Source organism: Hirundo rustica, chromosome Z (genome assembly GCF_015227805.2).
Source record: "Hirundo rustica isolate bHirRus1 chromosome Z, bHirRus1.pri.v3, whole genome shotgun sequence".
Lineage (NCBI taxonomy): Eukaryota > Metazoa > Chordata > Aves > Passeriformes > Hirundinidae > Hirundo > Hirundo rustica.
In genome coordinates this window covers 52277296-52298990 of record NC_053488.1, presented here as the reverse complement: position 1 = coordinate 52298990, position 21695 = coordinate 52277296, and the positions used below count along the sequence as shown (strand labels likewise).

Here is a 21695-nt window from a genome sequence, read left to right as displayed (position 1 = left end):
TGTTTTCCAGTTGGAAATCTTAAAAATATCTTGCTTTTGAAAAAGGACTGTAATATTAACCAAGATTTCATTTACTTTTTATGGGGCTTTGGACTGTGAGTACTACTTCATTTTTGAATAGGATTTAATTTGTAGATGACTGGAAGCTTGAAAAATTAAACATATATATTTATTTTTGTACCTGTGTATTAAAATAGGAATCATTGAATGATAGCATGCAGTTTGCAGAAGCAAAATTGATTCTCTTTTTTTAAATAGAATTGATGCTTTTAATTATTTCTTTTCAGCTCTTCCTCTCGGATTTGTAAATGTCCTGAAACTAGAATTCATTATAGGGATTTCTTCATCAGGTCTTTTGAAGACAATATGTCACATGCCAAGGGTTACTAGAAAATTCTTAGAACAGCTCTAATGTATAAGTACTGGGGTTTTTCAATAAATTATTTGTTTTTTCTAGACATGTTCATAAAGGTCTGCCTTGATCAACTGGGACTCATGAACTTTACTCTCTTGCATTTTTCCAGGTGGCTCGGGTATTCTATTATCTCTGTGTAATTGCACTGCAGTATGTTGCACCAATGGTAATGCTCCTTCACACAACTCTGCTCTTGAAAACACTAGGTAGGCAAAATTGGATCAACACTAGTTTATTCTGTTCTACACGATGCTTTTTCATTTTCACCTCACTAAAGAGAATTACAATTCATGCGTACTTGCAATACAAAAACATATTGTAGTTTCCTGTACTTTAAAACATTCATATGTGGCATTTAAATAGTTATTTCTGTTGCTGCTTTTGATGTCTTCCAATTACGTGCTAATTTGTTTGATTTTTTTCTGAGAAATTATGTAATGCAACTGATTAAACTGTTTACTTCTGTTGAACTATTTGTCTTTTTAGAAGTATTTTAAATGTTAACTGTATAAAGCTTGGTTGTTTTAATTTCATGAGCACCTCATAAAGGAATTTTTTCATCTTTTTTTATCTTTAGTAGGCTTTTAGAATGGGAATTGTGAGAAAATGGTGTTCATGTAGTTAGTAGGTTGTGATTCATCCTGCCCTGGAGCAGACATCTCCATCTGGTGAGATGAATCATACCCAGGACATACTGGGGTCTCAAGACAGCTATATCACATGTAGATATTAGGATGTCAAAGTACAAGATGAATCCTATCCCAGTAGCTTGCTGGTATGACCCAGAAGTCATGCAGATGAATATAATTTGTATTTATTAAGTTACAAAAACTTGAATTTATAAAACATGTGTGTGTGTATAAAAATAAATCAAAGACAATCTGTAGAGTGATTGAATTAACAGAACTTGAATTTAATTCTACAAAAATCTGTTACTTGTTTCTTTTTAACAGGTAATTATTCTTGGGGCATATACCCCAATTCTGAAACTCCAGCAGAAAACAGTCTTCTTTCCAATTCTGTTTATTCTGAGTCTCCACCTGCTGATGGGAAGATGAAAGTAACTGTAGTACAAATAACAATGGCTCTGGGAAGCCTAAAGAATATTTTCACTCCTCTCCTGTTCCGAGGACTCCTATCTTTCCTCACCTGGTGGATTGCTGCTTGCCTTTTTTCTACAAGCCTTTTTGGCCTCTTCTATCACCAGTACCTGACTGTGGCGTGAACAAGTCAACTGACAGAACAAGTGTGAGGTCAAATTCTAGATATAAACCCAGGTACCCAAGAAGAGATGAAGAGAAAAGAAAACTATATATGTCAAGAGAAAACATATCGTAATTATTTTTAAACAATTCCTTGGTGTTCTCAGGGTGAATAATCTTAAAATGTTGAAAATTGCAACTGGGTTTGTTATTTTTGTTACCCAAATGGTAGGTGACTAATTCAGTTATAGTCATGGGATTGACTGACATTACTGTGTTGTAGATGGTGGTAAGTGTGCTAAAAAGATGTGACCTCTGAATGTCATGGTTTCCATAAACAGCAAGCCAAACTCAAAAATTTGGTTTTTAAGCATCAACAGCCACTGACTGAATTCAAAGGGTACTGGACATAGTGATGGTGGCTGCCTATCAATTAAGTCTTGAAACTGAGCCATACAGTGAAAGGAGAGAGAGGGGATTTAAAAAAAAAAAAAAAATCTGTTGGATAGGTATTGATCACTTTTCTCCTTGGAAAATGAAATAATCCAACAGGACAAAAGAGATGCTGTATATTACAGTAAGAAAAGTTGTATAAAATAAAAATTTAACAGGAGTAGATGTATGTACCTGACAGGTATTGCTGCCTACATATTTTGCAGAAGTGCTTGTGCAGTAAGAAGAGAGTTATAACAGATATATTATTTCAGTCCCTGCAGTCATTTTGAAGTAATGGCCATCTGTATTGGTGCTAGTATTGATCCACAGATTGCATCTGGATCTTTTAAATTTCTTCTTTTGAGGTAGTAGACAAATTCCATTGAATTTACAAAAGAGTAGAAAATAATTAGTGACACCAGTCAAACATTTCTAAACAGAATGGTTTAATCCTGCTGACAGTGTATGTATATGTGTAATGTACATATAAATATATATTATATATTAAATATATAATATATATGACGGTATGAAATATGGAATCTTTCTTCTAAATTCCTGAATATATCTTACAGGGCTGTGGGAGAGGGGTGTATCTAGTAATTTCAAGATTCCCTTTTGAAATGAAACTTTTAATTTTTTTTTTTTTCAGTTGAAAGGGCTATTTGTTTTTTGTGCCTCTTTAGAGGTACTTAGCTATATTAAAGAATTTTAACTGTCTTGAAAGAAAAGATCTACTTAAACTGTTAACTTTAAAATTTCTCCTCTGTCAAATCATCATCTTTTGCCACTTTAATCTGTGCTAACTTGATCGTATAATGATAATTAATATATCTTGGCTTCAGAAATAGATTTTCTGTGTAATAAAACAGCTATGTAATAAGAAAAAGAGCAAAGTATTAACTTTACAGTTTTGCTTAAATGGAGAGATAGATTTCAATCATAAAATTATTGACCGTTTTTCAGATGTTTTGTGTATTTGCAAAACAGCAATGGGGATTTATATGCAGTAGCTTTTTTAAACAGGTAATATTACACTTTGCAGAGGTCAGTGGGTTTTTTAACTAATACTAGCTGTTTTTATGTTACTGTTCTTTTTGTCTTGAATTTGTCTACAGCTTTGGCATATAATAAGCATTTATAAATGGAAAAGCTTAACTAAATGTTTAATATGTAGCAAACCTACCATATGGGAAAACAAACTCAATGAATGCAGAAAATCATGATTTTAAGCTGGTGATAAACTATTTTACTGTGTTGAGAGCCTTTTAAGTTATTTATTAGTTTATTAAGTCGCATTTATTGGGGAAAGATTTGTGTACACAAGCGTAGTACCTACTGCATGCATTTGGGGTGTCTGAGAACGCCTTGCATGATGCTGCTGGTTTCATTGCAGTATTTCAATGTGACTGGGGCTGCGAGCTTTGTTGTTTTCATAAATTTTTGTAACTAACAGGGATGAAGCTTTACTGTGAATTGGCCTAAAGAATAATGTTTGACCTCATAATTTCAAATCTCAAAGCATTCCTATGAAGTATTTTTCAGATGAATAATTGAATGACAAAATATGACAGGTCCAACAATACTGGACCCATTTTTGTATTAGTTCAAGACATATCATTACTACAAGATGCATCATTACTAATAGAATTAATAAGGCCAGCTTTTAGGTTAGAGTTAGGTGTTTAATACCAATCTCTTGATCAGAACAATAAAACAATGCAAAACAGTTTGATTTTGATAGTGAATTTGCCTGATGAAGCTCACTATATAGGAGATGTAACCTGTTTACTCTGAAGGAGTAAATTTTGGATACTTGAGAATACTTCACAATAATGTTAAACAACAGTTTCTGCTGATATGTTCATTTTGAAAGCTCCTAAGTAAAAGTGAACTGTAGTTATAATGTATTCAGCAGAGTTAATAACTGGATTATGTAGCTGAACTTCACAAAGTTTTTCCTAAGAGCTCATGCCACCCTACTATTCAGACATCACACTGATTTTGGGGAAAAATAGGCACCTGGTGTTACAAACATGAAGATCAGTGCTTGTAGCCACTGTGCTACAAGTCCGTTGTTCTACAGACCATTGTTCTGCAGAATTGAATGGTTGTCCTTCTGGTCAGCAGTGAGTCGGAGATGGTGTTTCTTTGGATCCATTTAATCCTGACATGAGTCCAGAAGGCTTATGAAAAACTAAAATATGACAATAAAAACATTTGAAACATGCGGTGACAGTGAAACCAGAGGGACCATATTGCAAAGGTTGTGAGCAGTGCCTCCTACTAGTACATGATACAATCAAAAATGTGTTTTAAAGTATAAGTAGCAACCCTGATAGTCCTGACTTCCATGTATATTGTGTAAGGTTCAAAGAATATCTGCTCACTTCTGTAGTAAGTTTCTTTGAAACAACAGCTGGCAAATGGCTTTTTCTTTTTTTTTGTTTCATGGGGACCTTTATCAGCACCTAGTGATGGAGGGGAAAGAATCTTGCAGAAATAGAAAAGCAAGCAAAATGTGATTGAAAGGTTGGTAGGTGTTACTCAGGTTTCTTAAACATTTTGTCTTGTTTTTTGCCCACTACTTAATCAAAAAATTTTAGAATGGTTTGGGTTGGGATGGGTCTGGAATGGACTACTTTCCACCAGACCAGGTTGCTTGCTCCAAGCCTAGTCAAACATGGCCTTGAACACCTCCAGAGATGGGCAGCCACAGCTTTTCTGGGTAACCTTCTATGGTGCCTCACCACCTTCACAAGCAAGAGTCTCCACCTAATACCTAATCTAAATCTCCGCTCTTCTAGTTTAGAACTGGTCCCCCTTATCCTATCGCTCCCTGCCTGTGCAAAAAGTCATTCTTCCTCTTTTTTATAAGCCCCCTTTAAGTATTGGGAGGCCACAGAGAGATCTCCCTTAGTTTCTGAGATTTTAGAAGGAAATGTTCCTTTGGCAAAGAATTCATGCCCGTTTCTTTATTCTTAAATTCAGATCTCCCGTCCTCTCTTAGTGATGTGACTTCCATTGGAGATATACAGCACTTACTCTATGTTCCCTACTCAGAACCAAGTAGGCTAAATTAGTTCAAGATTGTATTTTGACTTCTGTTCAGTTTAAATGTATCTATTTTTGAAGGATTATTTCCTTTAAATAGTTCAAATCAATTCAAATTCCATCTGAAACATGAATAAACTCATTAACATTTGTTTAAACTCTGCACTTTTATTATGTAGGTCCTTTTAGACAAAGGTTTAAGATAGCATCTTCCAGCAAGTTCAGGGTGGTCCATACATAACACTTGGGCTATTTCTGAGCTAAGAGAAGTTGATTAAGAACAGGAGAATAGATTATAGAAAGCCTATTCTTACACTTTGTAGCTGACATTCTCAGGCTGCACTTGTCCTCTTTTGATTCCTTCTCAAGCTATAGGTTATGCCAGTTTGAGGTTTTGTTACCTGCATAGTCTTTTGTTAGCTGTGTAGTCTTTTCCAGAATTCGCTTGCATAAAGGATCCATGGATTAAATAGTAGCATCAGTACCAGAGTAAGTATCTTCTGTACATCCTTGTACAGAAGATGCTTACTAATTTCTGTTGCCATTGTTCTTCTCATTTGGATTACAAGTGCTGCAAGGTGTTTAAACAGAGATATGTTCTCCCCTGGATCATAAAGTCAAATTTGTCTTGAGAACAAAAATGCTACCAAGACATTTAGGCAGCATAACCTCAATCTGTGTAGTGGTTAGCAATTACAGAAATTTCAGCTAACTTCAAAGGAACAATTCAAAGTACTGTATTTTGTTACAGTAACTACAGCTAAGTAGTAATAGGGATATTGGATATATCACATAGAAATTGAACATATTTGATCTTAAAGCTGTTAGAAGGCTCTCCAAAGTAGAAGGCATTATGTCTCTTTATTCTCAAATTGCTGTGTTTTCCACAGAGATAATTTTGATCAGTTTTTAAACACTGCACTTCATACTTTTTCACATGATGTATTCTGTACATTTATTTGTTCAACACTGCCTCTCCACACCCAGACTTAACCCCACACTTACATTTGTCACTATAAAATTCCTAGATAGTTTTTGTTAAGGTTTAAGAATTAAGTGCCCAGATAAAATGGAGACATTGACCAAGAAGAAGGCCAAAGAAAACTGCATTCTCTTGGAGAAATCTGTTAGGGCTGAGCAAAATCTTAATGGAGGAAGGCAACAGCAGGTTACTTGTGTCCTAAATCAGATATTAAATGTGAATTGTTACCATTATGAGTAAGACTGTTATTTTTAGCATCTGCAGCCGAAATCCCAAATGGTAAATAAAGAGCAATATTTTGACCTCACAGATACCTACTCTAAAGAGTATCTAGGCAGCAGATGCTTAGAAGCCAGATGCCTGATCTCACTAAGCAGGGTGATACAGATTGGTCTGTCTGTGCTTCAGAGTGATTTTTGTGCAAATCCTTCTTTAGGAAGGCCTGTCATGCTTTGTGACCAGTGCAGCACATGCAGTGAAGTGGATGGCATGTCTCATTTGCACTCCTGAGTACTAGACTAAAAGATCTTCCTCTAGATGAGATCATGAAGCCAACATGCTGTTTCCAGGCTGCTTTTACTGACATCTGTATATGCTGCACTTAACTTTTTCCAGTCTCTCACTGTGGACTACTAGGAGAGTAATATTGCACTGGAGGTTATTTTGCATGCCAGTGTATATGTATTTTTATACATTTGATTTCAATGATGTTTTTAATGGAAATTATTTTTAATCCTAATACCATGGATCATACTTTAGTTTTTTTAAATTAATATCAGTGCCTGCAACTAGAAGTCAAAAACTTCTACACCGTTTTTAAAAAAAAAATTTGATGTTCAGGCTGAAGTATTAACAGGTATGCAGTTTGATATCAAAGTCCACAGTCTACCTGCAAATACCAGATTTTTCCATGTGATTACATGTCAGTCAAGAACCCTTAAAATTTGTTCTTGCAGCATTTTTTCTCAGCAACATACTATCTGTATGACCCTGCTATCTATAAAATACACATCTCAAAAAAGCTTTGAATAGCTTTTTACAAAATCCTTAATAGTAGGTCATTACTTTTTTATTGTGCTGCAACATTTTTTAAAACCTGGCTTAAAATTCTTGTGCTTAAAGTCAGCCTTATTCTTTCTTCCTCTGCTTATAGTTACTCTGTATACTCCTGTATGTGTTCTACGCTTGCAGAATGCATATTCACAGTATTTTTGATAAAAAACACAGGATTAAGAAAAAGGCACCAACAGTCATATTTCACAAATTCAGTTCATACGCCTGTCATGATGTGCCAGCAGTTTTTATCTTTCCTGTCTTTGGTCATTCCTTTGTTCCATTGTTAACAGTATGTAAGGTTTTCTAGGAGGAATACACCTGGAAAAATATTATGTAATAGAAGTTACAGAAAGCTGTCTAATGTTTCAGTCTTCCCATTTATGTGAGCAAATATTAATGCAAAGATGCTATTAAATAATTCAGCCTAAAATTTCTCATAAGGTAGACATGTTACAAATTGCACAGGGAACATCTTCCAAGTTGTAAATACTTTCCTTTAAATCTTCTACTTGTCTCTTTGTTGCTGGGATTACAAATTCAGTGTTATTCTTCATTTAATGTTTGTTTGGGTTGGTTTGGGGTGTGGGTTTGTTTTTTGGTGTTTGTTTGTTTTGTCTTTAAGTGAAAAGCGCATAATACTTTCTACTCTAGAACAAAGACGTAAGACAAAAAGACTCCCTTCCCTTCATTTCAGTATTTGCCAAATGGGAAAAACCTCTGATGTTATATATGTAAATTTCAGCTTCATCTTACTACTACAATACTGTTAAAATACGATTTTTATAGTTACAGCTTTACAAGTACGAAGACTATCATGCTTCACAGTGAGGATAGTGTCAAGTGGTGTTTGCATTACATGGATGTGGTGTTGCACTACCTACTGTTTAAAAACAAATTGGCTCCTTTGCTTTTAAAGGTTCATCAGTATCTGTGATCAAAAGAGCACAGCACAGGTTGAAAAAGCTCACTTTGGGGGTATTTTTTACTTGTTTTGGGGGTTTTTTTAGTGATGTGAATATATGGGTACAACTACTACAGCTAATAACAACCTCCAGTAATATTGCATTCTTTTTGTACACTGTAAAGTGCCTAATCATGGGTGATTGTGGTAGCCCTTGAAATGGGGTTTGCTATGAAATTATTTTTTCATAGTTTTTGGCTTATGTAATGTCCATATGTGGTTTTGTGTTACTTCATATTGGAGACAAGATTTTGAAGAAATCTTTTCCATTCCTCTTACTTAAATGGTAATCTAACAATTAAAAGGTAATCTAACAATTTGCCCATATCTGACTGATAATTGAACACCCCTAATTTAAATTAACACCTCTCCCTCTGCCACCTCTGCATTGTTTTCTTTATGACTGAGTAAGAGTATGTACAAGATTTGGAGTGGATTGACTTAAAAAGTTTTGCAGTGACACCTCGGTGTTTATTATGCCCCAGTTGCGTGGGCACCTCGGTGACTTCAGCCAGGTAAGTCATTCTGCTTGGGTTCAGAAAGGTGGCACTGGAGGTTACTGAATCCTTATGGATTTGGAGCACAAAGAGTACCAAATGTGATACAGCTGACTGACACCAAGCTTCAAAAAGTTACACCTTGTAGAATTTTGTGGCATTCTGTTAGGGTATTCAACAGTGAAACCGCCATTACTTTAAAACTGCTTGTCCACCTTCAGGAATGCAGGAGCTGAAGGTAGAACCTGACTGGTTCAACAAGGAAGTTTTAAAAAGTAAGGAAACAACAGCCCCCTGCTTCTGAGTTAATTATACATTCTGCATGTGAAGTTCTTGTAATTTGAGGTGGTCCTGCTGATTTAAATCTACCAAAGGAAGCCACCTTCTGAGGGAGGCTTGTCACAGCATATTGAGCTTTTAGCTCTAAAAAGAGGGTCTAGAAATCTGTACTATGTATGGTACACTGTTTGGGAAAACCTGATACAGTAAGCTTGCTAAATATTTCCTTACACTGTTTGTAAGATGTTACAATACATTTTCTACTGTGGAGCATTTAAGAAGGTAGTTTTGCCTTGCTCATGCAGCATTTTATAATAATGTGAAAATAATAAGAATTGGTTTGTCATTTAAATGCCTAAATTTCTTTATCAACAGTAAATTTCACAAAATTGAACCAAGGTTATACTTTCTTATTCCCTATTCATTTTGTTGAAATGTTACAGTTTAACTCTGCTTTTATAATGCACACGTTATTAAAATGAAATTTATGTCTATTAGTTGCTCATGGTCATACCACAGCAAATCTAAGAGAAACTGTGATACCTGCTGTTTATCAAGTGGCCCCATCAACTTGCTTGCCTTTGTAAAGTGTTAACCCAAGTTGGACATAAAATGTCTACTGCAGTGATGTTCCTATAGTGTTTTAGCATCCGTACATGTACTCTGCATGCTTTGCACTTGTGCACTGTAAAGGATAGACTGTTTTACAGTAATTTAGGTTTAAACCTATTATTTTACATACTATTTCCCATATCCAAAATAGGACAGTTTCTAAAGCCAAAGATCAATAAATGTTTATAGTCTACCAGTGTGATTCTTTTTCCTACTTTGTGTGATATATGCAACATTTTACCAATTGCAAAATCCCCAAAGAGCATGTAGTAACCAGGCTTCTTATCAGTTTTTCTACTAGTCTAAATTGTTTATTTTTAGAAATAATTGAGTAGACTGTTTATTCCCTCCTTCTTTTGGGTAAAGCAGAATAAATAATTTTTTGAGTATAAATGCAGTTATTCACATGAACAGCAGTTTAACCACAGAGAACCATTAGAGATGGTGTGTTTTCATACGAGTGTTTTCATTTTTGTGTATTTCATATTTAAATTTTTGGGCCATTTCTGGAGAAAGATTGGCTATACACCATGATAAGTGGAGGAAATTCTGAGTTTTACACTCAGATGATTTGTCACCCCTCTTGACTGTCGCCCTTCCTAGTAGGAAATCACTTAGAAAGGCATTGTGTATCCTTCTTATAAAAAGAAATGTGTTTAAAAGCATTATGTGGTCTCTCCTATTTGTTTCATCCTAGCAGCACTAAGGAGTATACTTAATAACATCTTGTAACCATCTTGAATTTGACTTTTGGAATATCAGATTTGGTTATGCATGCATTTTCTTTCCATGTGTGCAACAAATGCAGGTGAATGATACCAACATTGCTCAAATAAGTCCACGGCTGTAAAAAAAACCCTTGAGAAAATATCCTTCTTTAGCCTAAACCCAAAATGGTACCCTTCAGCAATGGCCATCACTTGTGTTGCAGAAGCAAAGTGTGGCATGGTGCTGAGAAGAGCCAGTCTTGACATTTGGGATAGAGATTTGAAAGCCTGCAAGGCATTTGAGCTGTGGGACCCCTTCCTGGAAGTAACAAAGGTAAGGTTTAAAGTGATGGCTAAGGGGAAAGAAAGGAACTGTAGTGGGAGATCTGCTTATGTCTCAGAAGGCAACTTACCTGCTTTCTCCAGGCAGCCTTCAAGCTGCCTTTAGAATCCACAGTCCCTGGGACTTCACAGTAGAATGGTTTAGCCCAAAATACAACAGTGAAAGCCTTGGCAGTATGCATCTGGAATGAAAGCAGGCCTTGGATTTCAGTGGTTGTATGAAATCTTGCCTTTGAATTCACCGGGTTCACACTATCTAACTTGACTTTAAAAAGGGTCTTCAGCACACCTCTGCTGTCATGTGCAAACATGCATGATTCAGTGCAGTTCCATAGCGAGTACTTAAGTTTTTTAAATGTTTATTTTAGCTGAGTATGTGCAGTGGGAAAGCCTGGAAGTATCCTCCAGAGAAGAGGGTAAGCATCTGGTACCTGTCCTGTGCTGTCAGGTCTAGGTAGGGGTTGAGAAAATGTTGAATCACAGAATTTTTAGGTTGGAAGAGACCTTCAAGATCATCATGTCTAACCCATCTCTAATACCTCAACTAGACCATGACACCAAGTGCCACATCCAGTCTTTTTTTAAACACTTCTAGGGATGGTGACTCCACCACCTCCTCAGGCAAGCCATGCCAGTACTTTATCACTCTTTCAGTGAAAAACTTTTTCCTAATATCCAGCCTATATTTCTCTTGTCATAGCTTGAGACTGTGTCCTCTTCTTCTGTCTGTTGTTGCTGATGAAAGAGACTAACCCCCAGCTGACCACAGCCACCCTTCAGGAAGTTGTAGAGAGTGATAAGGATACCTCTGAGTCTTCTTTTCTCCAGGCTAAGCAACCCCTGGTCCCTCAGTTGTTCTTGGTATGGCTTGTGTTCCAAGCTCCTCACCAGCCTTGTTGCCTCCTCTGGACACGCTCAAGCATCTCAACATCCTTCCTAAACTGAGGGGCCCTCAACTGGACACAGCACTCAAGGTGTGGCCTGACCAGTGCCAAGTGCAGGGGAAGAATGACCTCCCTGCTCCTGCTGGCCACACTATTCCTGATCCAGACCAGGATGCCATCTTGGCCACCTGGGCACACTGCTGGCTCATGCTCAGCTGCTGTCACCAGCACCACCAGGTCCCTTTCCTCCTGAACACTGCCCAGCCACAATATCCCCAGCCTAAAATGTTGCAGGGGGTTGAAGATGTTGCTGGTTTGATTCGGATTTTAAGACAAATTTTCAAATAATGTTTTGCTTCCCTTCTTAATAGGCTATTACCTGGACTGTGAAATGGACCAGAAAATCACTCTTTTTAGAGGAATATTCATGTTCCATCTAAATCCATATTAAAATATAGTAGGTTTTTAATACTTAGTTGTGATCGGGATACGCAAAGCAATCACACGGAGACAAGAGATTTTGCAGGGCAGAGAGTTCCTCCGAGAGAGCCCAAGGCTGAGCCAAGGCTGAGAGCCCCTCTGCCTGTTTATTTCTTACTTTTTATATGTTTTGTGGGTCTGCCTGTGGATTGGCTTCTGGAGTTTTCACCTCCCAGCCGAATGGCCAGACCAAGTGTCAGTTACGATTGTTTTCAGGTTAGAAATATGCAAACAAAGGACAGAGAATGAAAAACAAAGGATTTGTTTCTGTTACATGTGTGAGAAAAGGCAGAAACTGCTCCTAATATTGTACAGTAGCTAAAAAGTCTGACTCCATCTTATGAACAATCAAAAGGCTTTAAAAAACTCAGAAAAACCAGAGTGACATCTCACCCTTTTAACTTTACAAAAAAGAAAAACAGAAAAAGAAAAATGAACAAATTTACAAAGGAAATATATACAAATTCAATCACTGTCTGTGGAGGAATCATCAGAGTGATCACTCGAGGATTCATCCTCTTGGTGGCTTTCAAGTTGATCACAGCTTCCACCTTGCCTGTCGGCCAAATTCTGCCTCTGTGGTTGCAGGTCAGGACGGACACATTTTGAAGGTAGCCAGCGTGTCCCAGTGTCCGTGGACACACACGCATACCCACGCCCCATAGCGATAAGGTCATAGGGTTCTTCCCATTGCTTGCTGACTAAATTTCGGACCCGTACCTTCGCTCGAGGCTGTTGCTCACCGTCCGAAGCCTGCAACGAGAGATGATGGTTCAAAATGACAGGATTATTTGAGTTCTGAGGCACCGTAAGGTGATTGATGGTGTACAAAGCCTTTGCCAACTGACTGTGTGGGGTTTCACCCTGCATTCCCCGTTTTTGTTTTTGAAGAACACGCTTGAGTGTACTGTGATTGCGTTCTACAATTGCCTGTCCCGTCGGAGAATGAGGGATGCCAAAGTTATGTGACACACCCCATGACTGTAGGAACTGCCGTACCTGCTGCGGGGCATAAGCAGGACCATTGTCGGTTTTCACAGCAGAAGGTATGCCAAGAACAGCAAAGGCCTGCCTCCAGTGGGCAATGACATCACGGGCTTTCTCTCCTGTGTGAGCAGAAGCCCACATCGCAGAGGAGAACATGTCCACCATGACATGCACATACTTGAGCCGGCCAAACTCAGCGACCTGGGTGACATCGGTCTGCCAAAGCTCCAAGGCTTTAAGGCCTCTGGGGTTAACCCCTGCCGGCAATGGCGCACCAAGGGTGTGACAGTCGTCACACGACTCGACAATTTCACGAGCCTCAGTGGCTGTCAGTTGGAACTGCTTCTGCAGCGTATGCGCATTTTGGTGGAAAAACCCATGCTATGCCTTGGCCTGTGCAAGCACGTCAGGCTGAGGGGCTACCCATGCTGGGTTAGCCAACTTGTCAGCCCTTGCGTTACCTTCCGCTACAAATCCTGGCAAATTAGTGTGACTCCGTACATGCAGAATGTAGCATGGATGAACTCTGGCCTGAATTGCACACCACAGGGCCTTCAGTAAATGAAACAAGGCAGGGTGACTGACCTCCTTCAAAACTGAATAACCCAATCGCTGTGTGATGTTGGCAACATAGGCAGAGTCCGTGATCAAATTGAAAGGTTCCTGGGAAAATTTCTCAAATGTCATGACAGCAGCCTTTAGTTCAACCAGTTGGGCTGACCCATCCTCATGGCTTTCCAAAACCTGCCACTCAGATCCATCCTGCCAGGTAACAATGGCTTTTCCTGTTTTGCCCGAATCGTCAGTGAAGACGGTGGGTCCTTGCACTGGCTCTTGGCTATTTTTGGGTGGTAGAGAAAATTGAGTCTTTCACCACTTGCAATAGCTTGTGGCTAGGCAGATGATAAGTGATCTGCCCTGAAAAACCCTCGAGAGCACTTTGCCGCGAAACATTGTTTGCATAGCTCCAATCAAATTCTTCCCTCTTAACCAGGAGTATGATCTTTGAGGGATCTGCACCCATCAATTGCAAACAGCATTGCCGGCACTTGATTATCAAGCGCGCAATCAATTCAAACAGCATAGTCGCTGTCTTATGCGGCTGATGAGGCAGGAAGACCCATTCCAAGATGTGCAGAGGATCAGTCCAATCATCATTCCATTGGCCGATGATACCTGTAGGATGTAAATCAGGAGTGGTAATGAACACAGTGACATCAATGGAAGGTTCAATGCAGTACACCTGGCGAGCTGCAACAGCTTGCTGAGCCTCCTCCAGCACTTTTCGTGCCTCAGGGGTCAATTCACGAGGTGACTTTAAATCAGCGTCCCCTTTCAACAATTCAAACAAGGGAGACAGTTGTGCTGTGGTCAGTCCCAAGTAAGGATGTAACCAAGTGATAACACCTACCAGCTTCTCAGCATCATTCAGTGTCTTCACCGATTGCACAAATTGCACCTCCTGTTGATGGATTGTCCGTTCCTGAATTTTGACCCCCAAATATTTCCAGGGAGGTTGTTGTTGTACCTTTTCTGGAGCCACCTGCAGTCCATGTGAATGCAGAGCATTCAACAATTGAGGCTGTATCCTCAGCAGCTCATCCTAGGTGGGCATAGCCACCAAAATGTCGTCCATATAATGATAGACGTGAGCATCAGGAAACTGCTTGCGAACTCCAGACAAGGCACGGGCTACATACCATTGGCATAACACTGGGGAATTTCGCATGCCCTGAGGCAAAACTTTCCATTGATACCGCTGTGTGGGCTCAGCATTATTTATTGTTGGTACCGTGATGGCAAATTTTGGTCTGTCATCGGGATGCAGAGGGATTGTAAAAAACCAGTCCTTCAGATCCACAATGAGGACCACTGGCCAGTCTGCGGGAAGCATAGTAGGCAATGGCATACCAGCCTGCAATGTCCCCATGCCTTCCATCACAGCATTGATCTTTCGGAGGTCTTGTAGCAACCTCCATTTCCCAAACTTCTTTTTGATACAAAAGACAGGAGTGTTCCAGGGACTGGTAGATGGTTCCAAATGCCCCTGATCCAACTGCTCCTGTATAAGTTCACGAAGAGCGATTAGCTTGTCATGAGGGAGGGGCCACTGGTTCTCCCAGATGGGTCTGTCCACCAGCCACCGTAAAGGAGGCGTGGGACACTCTGCGCCCTTCATCACAGTGGCCCCAATCAAAAATCTGTCCTCAATCGCACCCCCCACGTGGCCAAAACATCCCTCCCCCAGAGGTTCTGAGGAATCTCAGTAACATGAGGCCCAATTATGGCCGTTGCTCCCTCTGGGATTGTGATGGCCACGGGATTCTGGCTCACGTAGCATTGCTTCCTTCCTGCTAAGCCCACTATTGATGTCTGCCAGGCTCAAGGGCCACTGCGGGGGCCAAGCAGCTAGGGAGAGAATGCTCACATCGGCCCTGGTATCTAGGAGGCCACAAAGGTGAATCTCCGACGGCGTGGCACCAGCCATGGACACGGTACACAGCGTCTCAGGACGGTCTTTGGTCAGGACAGCAGTCCAGTGCACTTGAGGCAGCCCAGTGGAGCCGAAGCCGCTGTCACCTTGCGACCGGTCCTCGGTTCTGGAAACAGAACGCTCAAAAGGAACAAGTTGAGCAATTTGTGTGCCTTTTGGGATAGTCGGGGGGGGGGGGGGAGGGGAGGCTGTGGAGACCATTGCGTGACTCTGTCCCGAAAAATCCGCATCAATCAGTCCCAGGTGCACCATGATACCCTGAATGGTGGCACTGGACCTGCCTATCAAGAAAGCACTCATGCCATCACCCAAGGGACCAAAGGCATCCAGGGGAACCTTGTGTATTTTGTCCGAATCAGTCACAACAGACTCGGCTGTGCAGACATCAACACTTGCTGAACCGCGGGTGCTGGCTGCAAGCCTGCTGAGCAGACCTCCATTGGCTGGGGCTGAGGCAGAGACATTTATGTCGGCACGCGTCTCACCTTCGCGCTCCGCATTGCGTTTCCCTAACTGACCAACGAACGACCATTCACGTGCACCGTTGCCTTACACCCGTCCACAGCGTGATTCGGCCTTCCACAACGTGCACAATGAAACAAGACAGCCATAGGCTTCTGTGCCTTTCTGCCCTGTTTCTTCCTGGCCCGAGCACCCCACTGCTGCTGGTGCACCCCCTGGGGAACGACCCAAGCAGGCTGCACAGCAGCAGCCACAGCCGGTTGCACGGCCGTAGGCACGGCTGGCTGGACCGCCGTAGCCACCGTCGGTTGGACAACCGTAGCCACGGCTGGCTGTACAGTGTAGGCACGGCTTGTTGGACAGCCGTAGCCACCGTCGGTTGGACAACCATAGTCATGGCTGGCTGTACAGCCGTAGCCACGGCAAACCATCTGTTGGCTGGAAGGGGTTACCCTTGCACAGGCCCCAACCATCTCCGACATGGATGGTTCCCCAGGAAGCGCCTCAATTATCCTCTTGCAAACAGCATTGCAGTTGCTTCGAGCAAGGGACTGAAGCATGAGCTTCCTTTCTGCAGGATCACCCACCTGCTTCTCCACCGCAGCCATCAGCCATCCTGCAAAACACAGGAAGGGCTCATCAACTCCCTGGACGATCGTTGCAAAGGACTGCTGTGGAGTAGCCAGCTGTATGGTCTGAACCAGGGCTGCCATGCCTGTTTGCTGGCACTGCTCCTGGACCAAGGGCTCATAACCAGCCTGCCCTTCAGCCCTGGTATAATTGCCTGTTCCCATTAGCATATCGGTATTAACCATTCGCCTAGGATCACCTGGATCCAGTGTCGTATTCCGTTCCACCGCTCTGACTGCCAGCTGAGTCCATTTATACTCAAAGAAGTCATATTCAACTGGTGGGAAAAGGGCTTGAGCCAAGCTCCGAATGTCAAAGGGCATCAAAAGACTGGCATTAAAATAACCTGCTCACCTTGGCTGAGCCCAGACCATACTTCTTGACTGCATCATGCAGCTCTGCCAAGGCCTGCCAAGCCAAGGGTTGATAGGTGTTATGAGTAGTACCCTGAAGGACAGGGAAGGCCTGAAGACCCTCAGATGAAGCAGCAGCACCTGCCGTATCCTGCCCTGTGGGCCCCACAGGGTCAGAGGCAGGCACTCGGCTGGGGACCGGCTGAACACCAGACACTGCAGGTCCAGCACCAGCATCAGCACCATCGCTCAGTCCTTCAACCTTAGCTTTTACTTCCCCCCAGAATCGCCCACGGTCTTTCGGGCGTACGGTCACCTGACGGGGGGGGAGCGTCCAGGCTGTGGAGGAAGAGCCAACGGCGTGGGCCCCTCTGCTCTTGTCAAAGACCGGCCGCATTCTGGCCGTGTCCCCATTCACGCTGAACTTAAACACCCCGGCGCCCGCAGCCACCGTAACACTCACAGCGGGAAGCGGAGGTGGGGCCTGTCCAGCCGCTGCTGCCGGGCCCGCCGCATCCTCAGCGGGGCTGGAGCCCGCCAGCTGCGCCGCTTCACCCGACTCCATCGGATAGGTGATGGTTGTGCCGCAGCATGGACAGCACACAGTGACCGAATCCCGGTCAAACAACAGTGGGGGCCGCACTCCCAGGCTGCCCCCCCCCCCCCCCACCACCACCAACGCTGGAAAGGCACGGAGGGGAGGCGGCCCCGCCCCGCTCCGGCGGCTCTGTGGCGCGGGGACAGGCAGGACCAGCCCCAGGCTTACCAGGGTCCTGCCCCCCCGCTGTCCGAGCAGCGCCGACGGGGTCGGGACTCGCCCCCTCCTCGGAGATCAGTGCCGGAGCCCGAGAGGGAAAGACGACCCAGCGCAGCGACTGGGGAGAGAGGGGGTGAGTCTGTCTCACAAGGGAGCTGAAGTTTGGACTCAGACAATACTTCTGGGTCTGATATAATGACACCCCCCCCCCCCCCCCCCCATCCAGCCCCCCGTCCAGCTTCGAAACAGGGGTGACAGCCCGCGAGGTCTGCGAGCTGGGAGGGGTCGACCTTAACACAGCCCTCTCAAATAACTTCCACTGCAGCAACAAGCTTGCAACCTCCAAGGGCATCCATCAGACGTTCCCTCAGGAGGAACCATACCTGCCGACTGAGCACAGCATTTGGCATGGGAAAGAACCCACGCTGTCTGCCCCACATGAATAGACGCTGAAGCCCCTCCCGGGAGACCTCAACGTGTTGCCACTCCAAGAGGTCCCCCCAAAGCTCCAATACCAGAGCGTCCTGCATGGCAGGCACACAACAGGGAAAGAGGGGAAGGAAAACCTCACCAGACTGTTTCTCCCATATGTCGAAGGGTCACCACTTGTGGTCAGGATACGCAAAGCAATCACATGGAGATGAGAGATTTTGCAGGGCTGAGAGTTCCTCCGAGAGAGCCCAAGGCTGAGCCAAGGCTGAGAGCCCCTCTGCCTGTTTATTTCTTACTTTTTATATGTTTTGTGGGTCTGCCTGTGGATTGGCTTCTGGAGTTTTCACCTCCCAGCCGAATGGCCAGACCAAGTGTCAGTTACAATTGTTTTCAGGTTAGAAATATGCAAACAAAGGACAGAGAATGAAAAACAAAGGATTTGTTTCTGTTACATGTGTGAGAAAAGGCAGAAACTGCTCCTAATATTGTACAGTAGCTAAAAAGTCTGACTCCATCTTATGAACAATCAAAAGGCTTTAAAAAACTCAGAAAAACCAGGGTGACACTTAGTCTGGAGTTGAGATTAGAGTTTTTCCTTCCAAGGAGTGCAGTGCTAATTAGTCTAAGGGAAGATCAGCTTTTCATTTAATGAAATGGGATCATGATACATCTCTCTTTAAAGCAGACAGGAAGATCTTTCTCTCTTAATTATGAGCTTTACAAGATACTTTCAGTGGTTCTGGATAACCAGCCCCTGTCACATTCCTCTCACTTGTCAAATTTTAAAGCAGATTTTCAACAAGTATAAAATTTGTATGATTTCCCAAAGTGGTCATTTCTATGGATATATAGTGTATATTATGTAGCATTTGTGCATTGTCAAAAATGAAAATAATCCAGGCTCTTAGGTGGAGTATGGTCGGTCTTCAAGTATCAACAGTGTCCATTTGCTTCCCATTCATCTGGGTTGTATTGTGAATAGGACAAACCTCCAAGTTTTGGTCATATACTCTGTTTTCTTATTTGAATGAACGCATATTTTGGTATTAGCCTGACCAGAAGAGTAAAATATAAAAATCTTCAGCCCAAACATCTGTTATTTATTCCGGATTGCCATTTCCTCTTCATGGAGTGGGATTAAACTGTTGTTGTCATTTCACAGACAGCACAAGCTCACAGTACTGGGAAAGGGGATATGGGGAGGGACATCAGCTGAGTTGTATATCAAGGAATTTGGGCTGCAATTTACAAAATGAAAGCAGTTGTTCTGGACAGGGATTTGTTTTCTACGGAAAAGTACTATGTGTTTTCTGTTTTCAGTGCATACTACTAGACACTATCCTTTGTATGAGGAATGAGTATCACATTAAGAAACAAAAGGGGCAAGCTGGAGATGATACCATGTACTGCAGAACAAGGAAGACTAATGCCATAAAACTGCAAGGTGAGGTGGCATGTATAGTTTTTCATGTGAAAACCTAGGGCACCAGGGACAAACAACTAAACCACTGTTTAATCAATTTTTATTCTTAGTATTGGAATTTTGGAACTTTTGGATTGGCATAGCTGTGGCTGGTGTGCCACATTAAAGGCACAAATCTAATTTCTTTAACAGAGACTATGCATAATTTTTTTATATTATGTTGCTTTTAATGCTTTCAAAAAGTTTTAGTGGTAAAAGATTTTAACATTTTGCTGACATCTAGTAAAAAGGTAATATAAATTTGAAAATAAAGTAAGGTAATACAGATGTTTTGCTCTGTCTAAAGACAGTGATATCTTAAAAGGCAAACTTTCTATGAAAATTCATTTTCTAAATGCTGCTGAATTGAACTCCATTGAGCACGGTCTTTAGCTGAGGAGTGTTTTCAGTGGAGCAACCTCCAAATGTAACAGCTGTGTCCTCCCATGGACACAGTGGGCTAGGCAGACCAGACACCTGCTTACCATTTCTCTTTGCATCCCATAGTCTTGTTACCATCCCTCACAAAGAGGCCAGCAGGCACTAATGCTCCTACTTGAATCTGCAATTATAGATTTACAAAACTTATTACCCTATGTATACTCATACAAAATAGTACTGTGTTTGTGGTATTTCATGTCACCCCTTATGCTACCCCCCAAGATAAAAACCTCTCAAGTGCTCATTAGGCAGCCTTATTGATGCAAATCATAATTAACTTGTTGTTTTGCAACAACTTTGAGACTCTGATTCTTACCTCGATATTTGATTATCCTCAGCTCCTTTTAGGCAGTCTAATTGCAAAACAATTGTTTCCCCTTTTTTTGTACGTATATGTGTTTTCATCTTTATCAAATGTACTACTTAGCACTTTGTTCAGGTTCTTTTTAAAAATGTGCTAATTTTAGACCATTTCTCCAATGCATCAAAATTACTTCAATTCAAACTGTTTTTAACTTGGATTCATTAGACTTCCTTGTTTTCTGCAGAAACATACTAGGATCTTACCATCATAGAATAGTTTGGGCTAAAATGGACCTTTAAGGATCATCTAATCCAGCCCCCAAGATGTTCAGGAAAACACTGTGAAATGCGTTGCCATCAGAGAATTGCATGCACACATGCATTATACGTAAGTTTTCGTATATGTCTTTTTATATATAACCACCAACTCCATGCTAGCCATTGACTTTCCTCAAGCATTCCTATATATCTATTACATCTAATTTGTCTTAATATTCCCTAGCCTTTTTTCCTGTATCCTGGCCTGCCATTTTGAAAAACAGACAAAAGTATTCCAGCTGAAGCCTTTTCCTGGTGTTAAAAAATGGCAAGCCAGACACAGTTAAGGGATAAGGGATTTTACTTTGGTATTTTAATAAGGATCCTTATGGTGCACCACTTCGCCAAGGTGGGACGTGCCGCAATGCACCCATGTGATAGATCACCTATACAATTGATAGACCTTACAAATTAGCATATCTAACAAAGATGCCCCAATAATGGAAGGCCTGGATAAATGGCATGATATTTCTGCATTTGAGGAATTCCCCCCTTGATGGGCCAAATCTCTGGTTTACGGGATATGTTCTAGAGAGGACCTTCGTTTCCCAATATAGCATAGGGTTTTCCAGCCTCCTACTATGAGGCCTCTAGGATGTTTGGTCTCCTGGCCTAACAAAATAGTAGGACTATGCCAAGTCATCAGACTTAAGGAATTACAAGTATGCATGCTAAGAATATTGAGGATACATAAAAGTTATATAAAAGAAAAGGCAAAAAAATCATCCTGGCATTACAGCAGCTTATTTGTTTCATTTCTATCTTAAGTGACAGCTACAAATTTTCCTTCTTATTTTTGTTGTCCCTTAGACATTCTCAGCTTTCTTGCTTTTTCCCTGTCTTCCTGTTGTAGATTCTTCTTATATTTCATCTTATTTATGTACTCTTTTTCTGCTTTTGTTTTGAGTTGGGTTATGAAAGAAATCCAGCACTCTTGTTTCTCTGATTCTCTCCTTCAATGTTACTGTTTCTCCTATCCACTGTTTCTTATCACTTCTTTTCACTCCCACTGGGAAAGTCACTTTTCTTAGACATTTTAGAGAAAGAGTTGTTGCAAGATTTAAAATATACCTAAGTCACCCCACAGTGTGAATTTGTCTTTTTGGGAAACTGTAGAAAGTCAAGGTTTGCTGCCTTTTGTAAACAAATC

The 21695-nt window shown here is 41.6% G+C and overlaps 1 protein-coding gene across 4 annotated transcripts in view; it reads left to right on the top strand.

Moving 5' to 3' along the window:
• TMEM161B (transmembrane protein 161B) overlaps positions 1-9658 on the top strand; it is a 41520-nt gene extending 31862 nt beyond the window's left edge. For all 4 annotated transcript variants that reach the window (XM_040089877.2, XM_040089879.2, XM_040089876.2 and 1 more), the window contains 2 exons: positions 525-621; positions 1369-9658. In XM_040089877.2, coding sequence (XP_039945811.1) covers positions 525-621; positions 1369-1640 — 369 coding nt within the window. In that variant the 3' untranslated portion in view covers positions 1641-9658. The remainder of the gene's footprint in view (positions 1-524; positions 622-1368) is intronic.
• The last annotated feature ends 12037 nt before the right edge of the window (positions 9659-21695 follow it).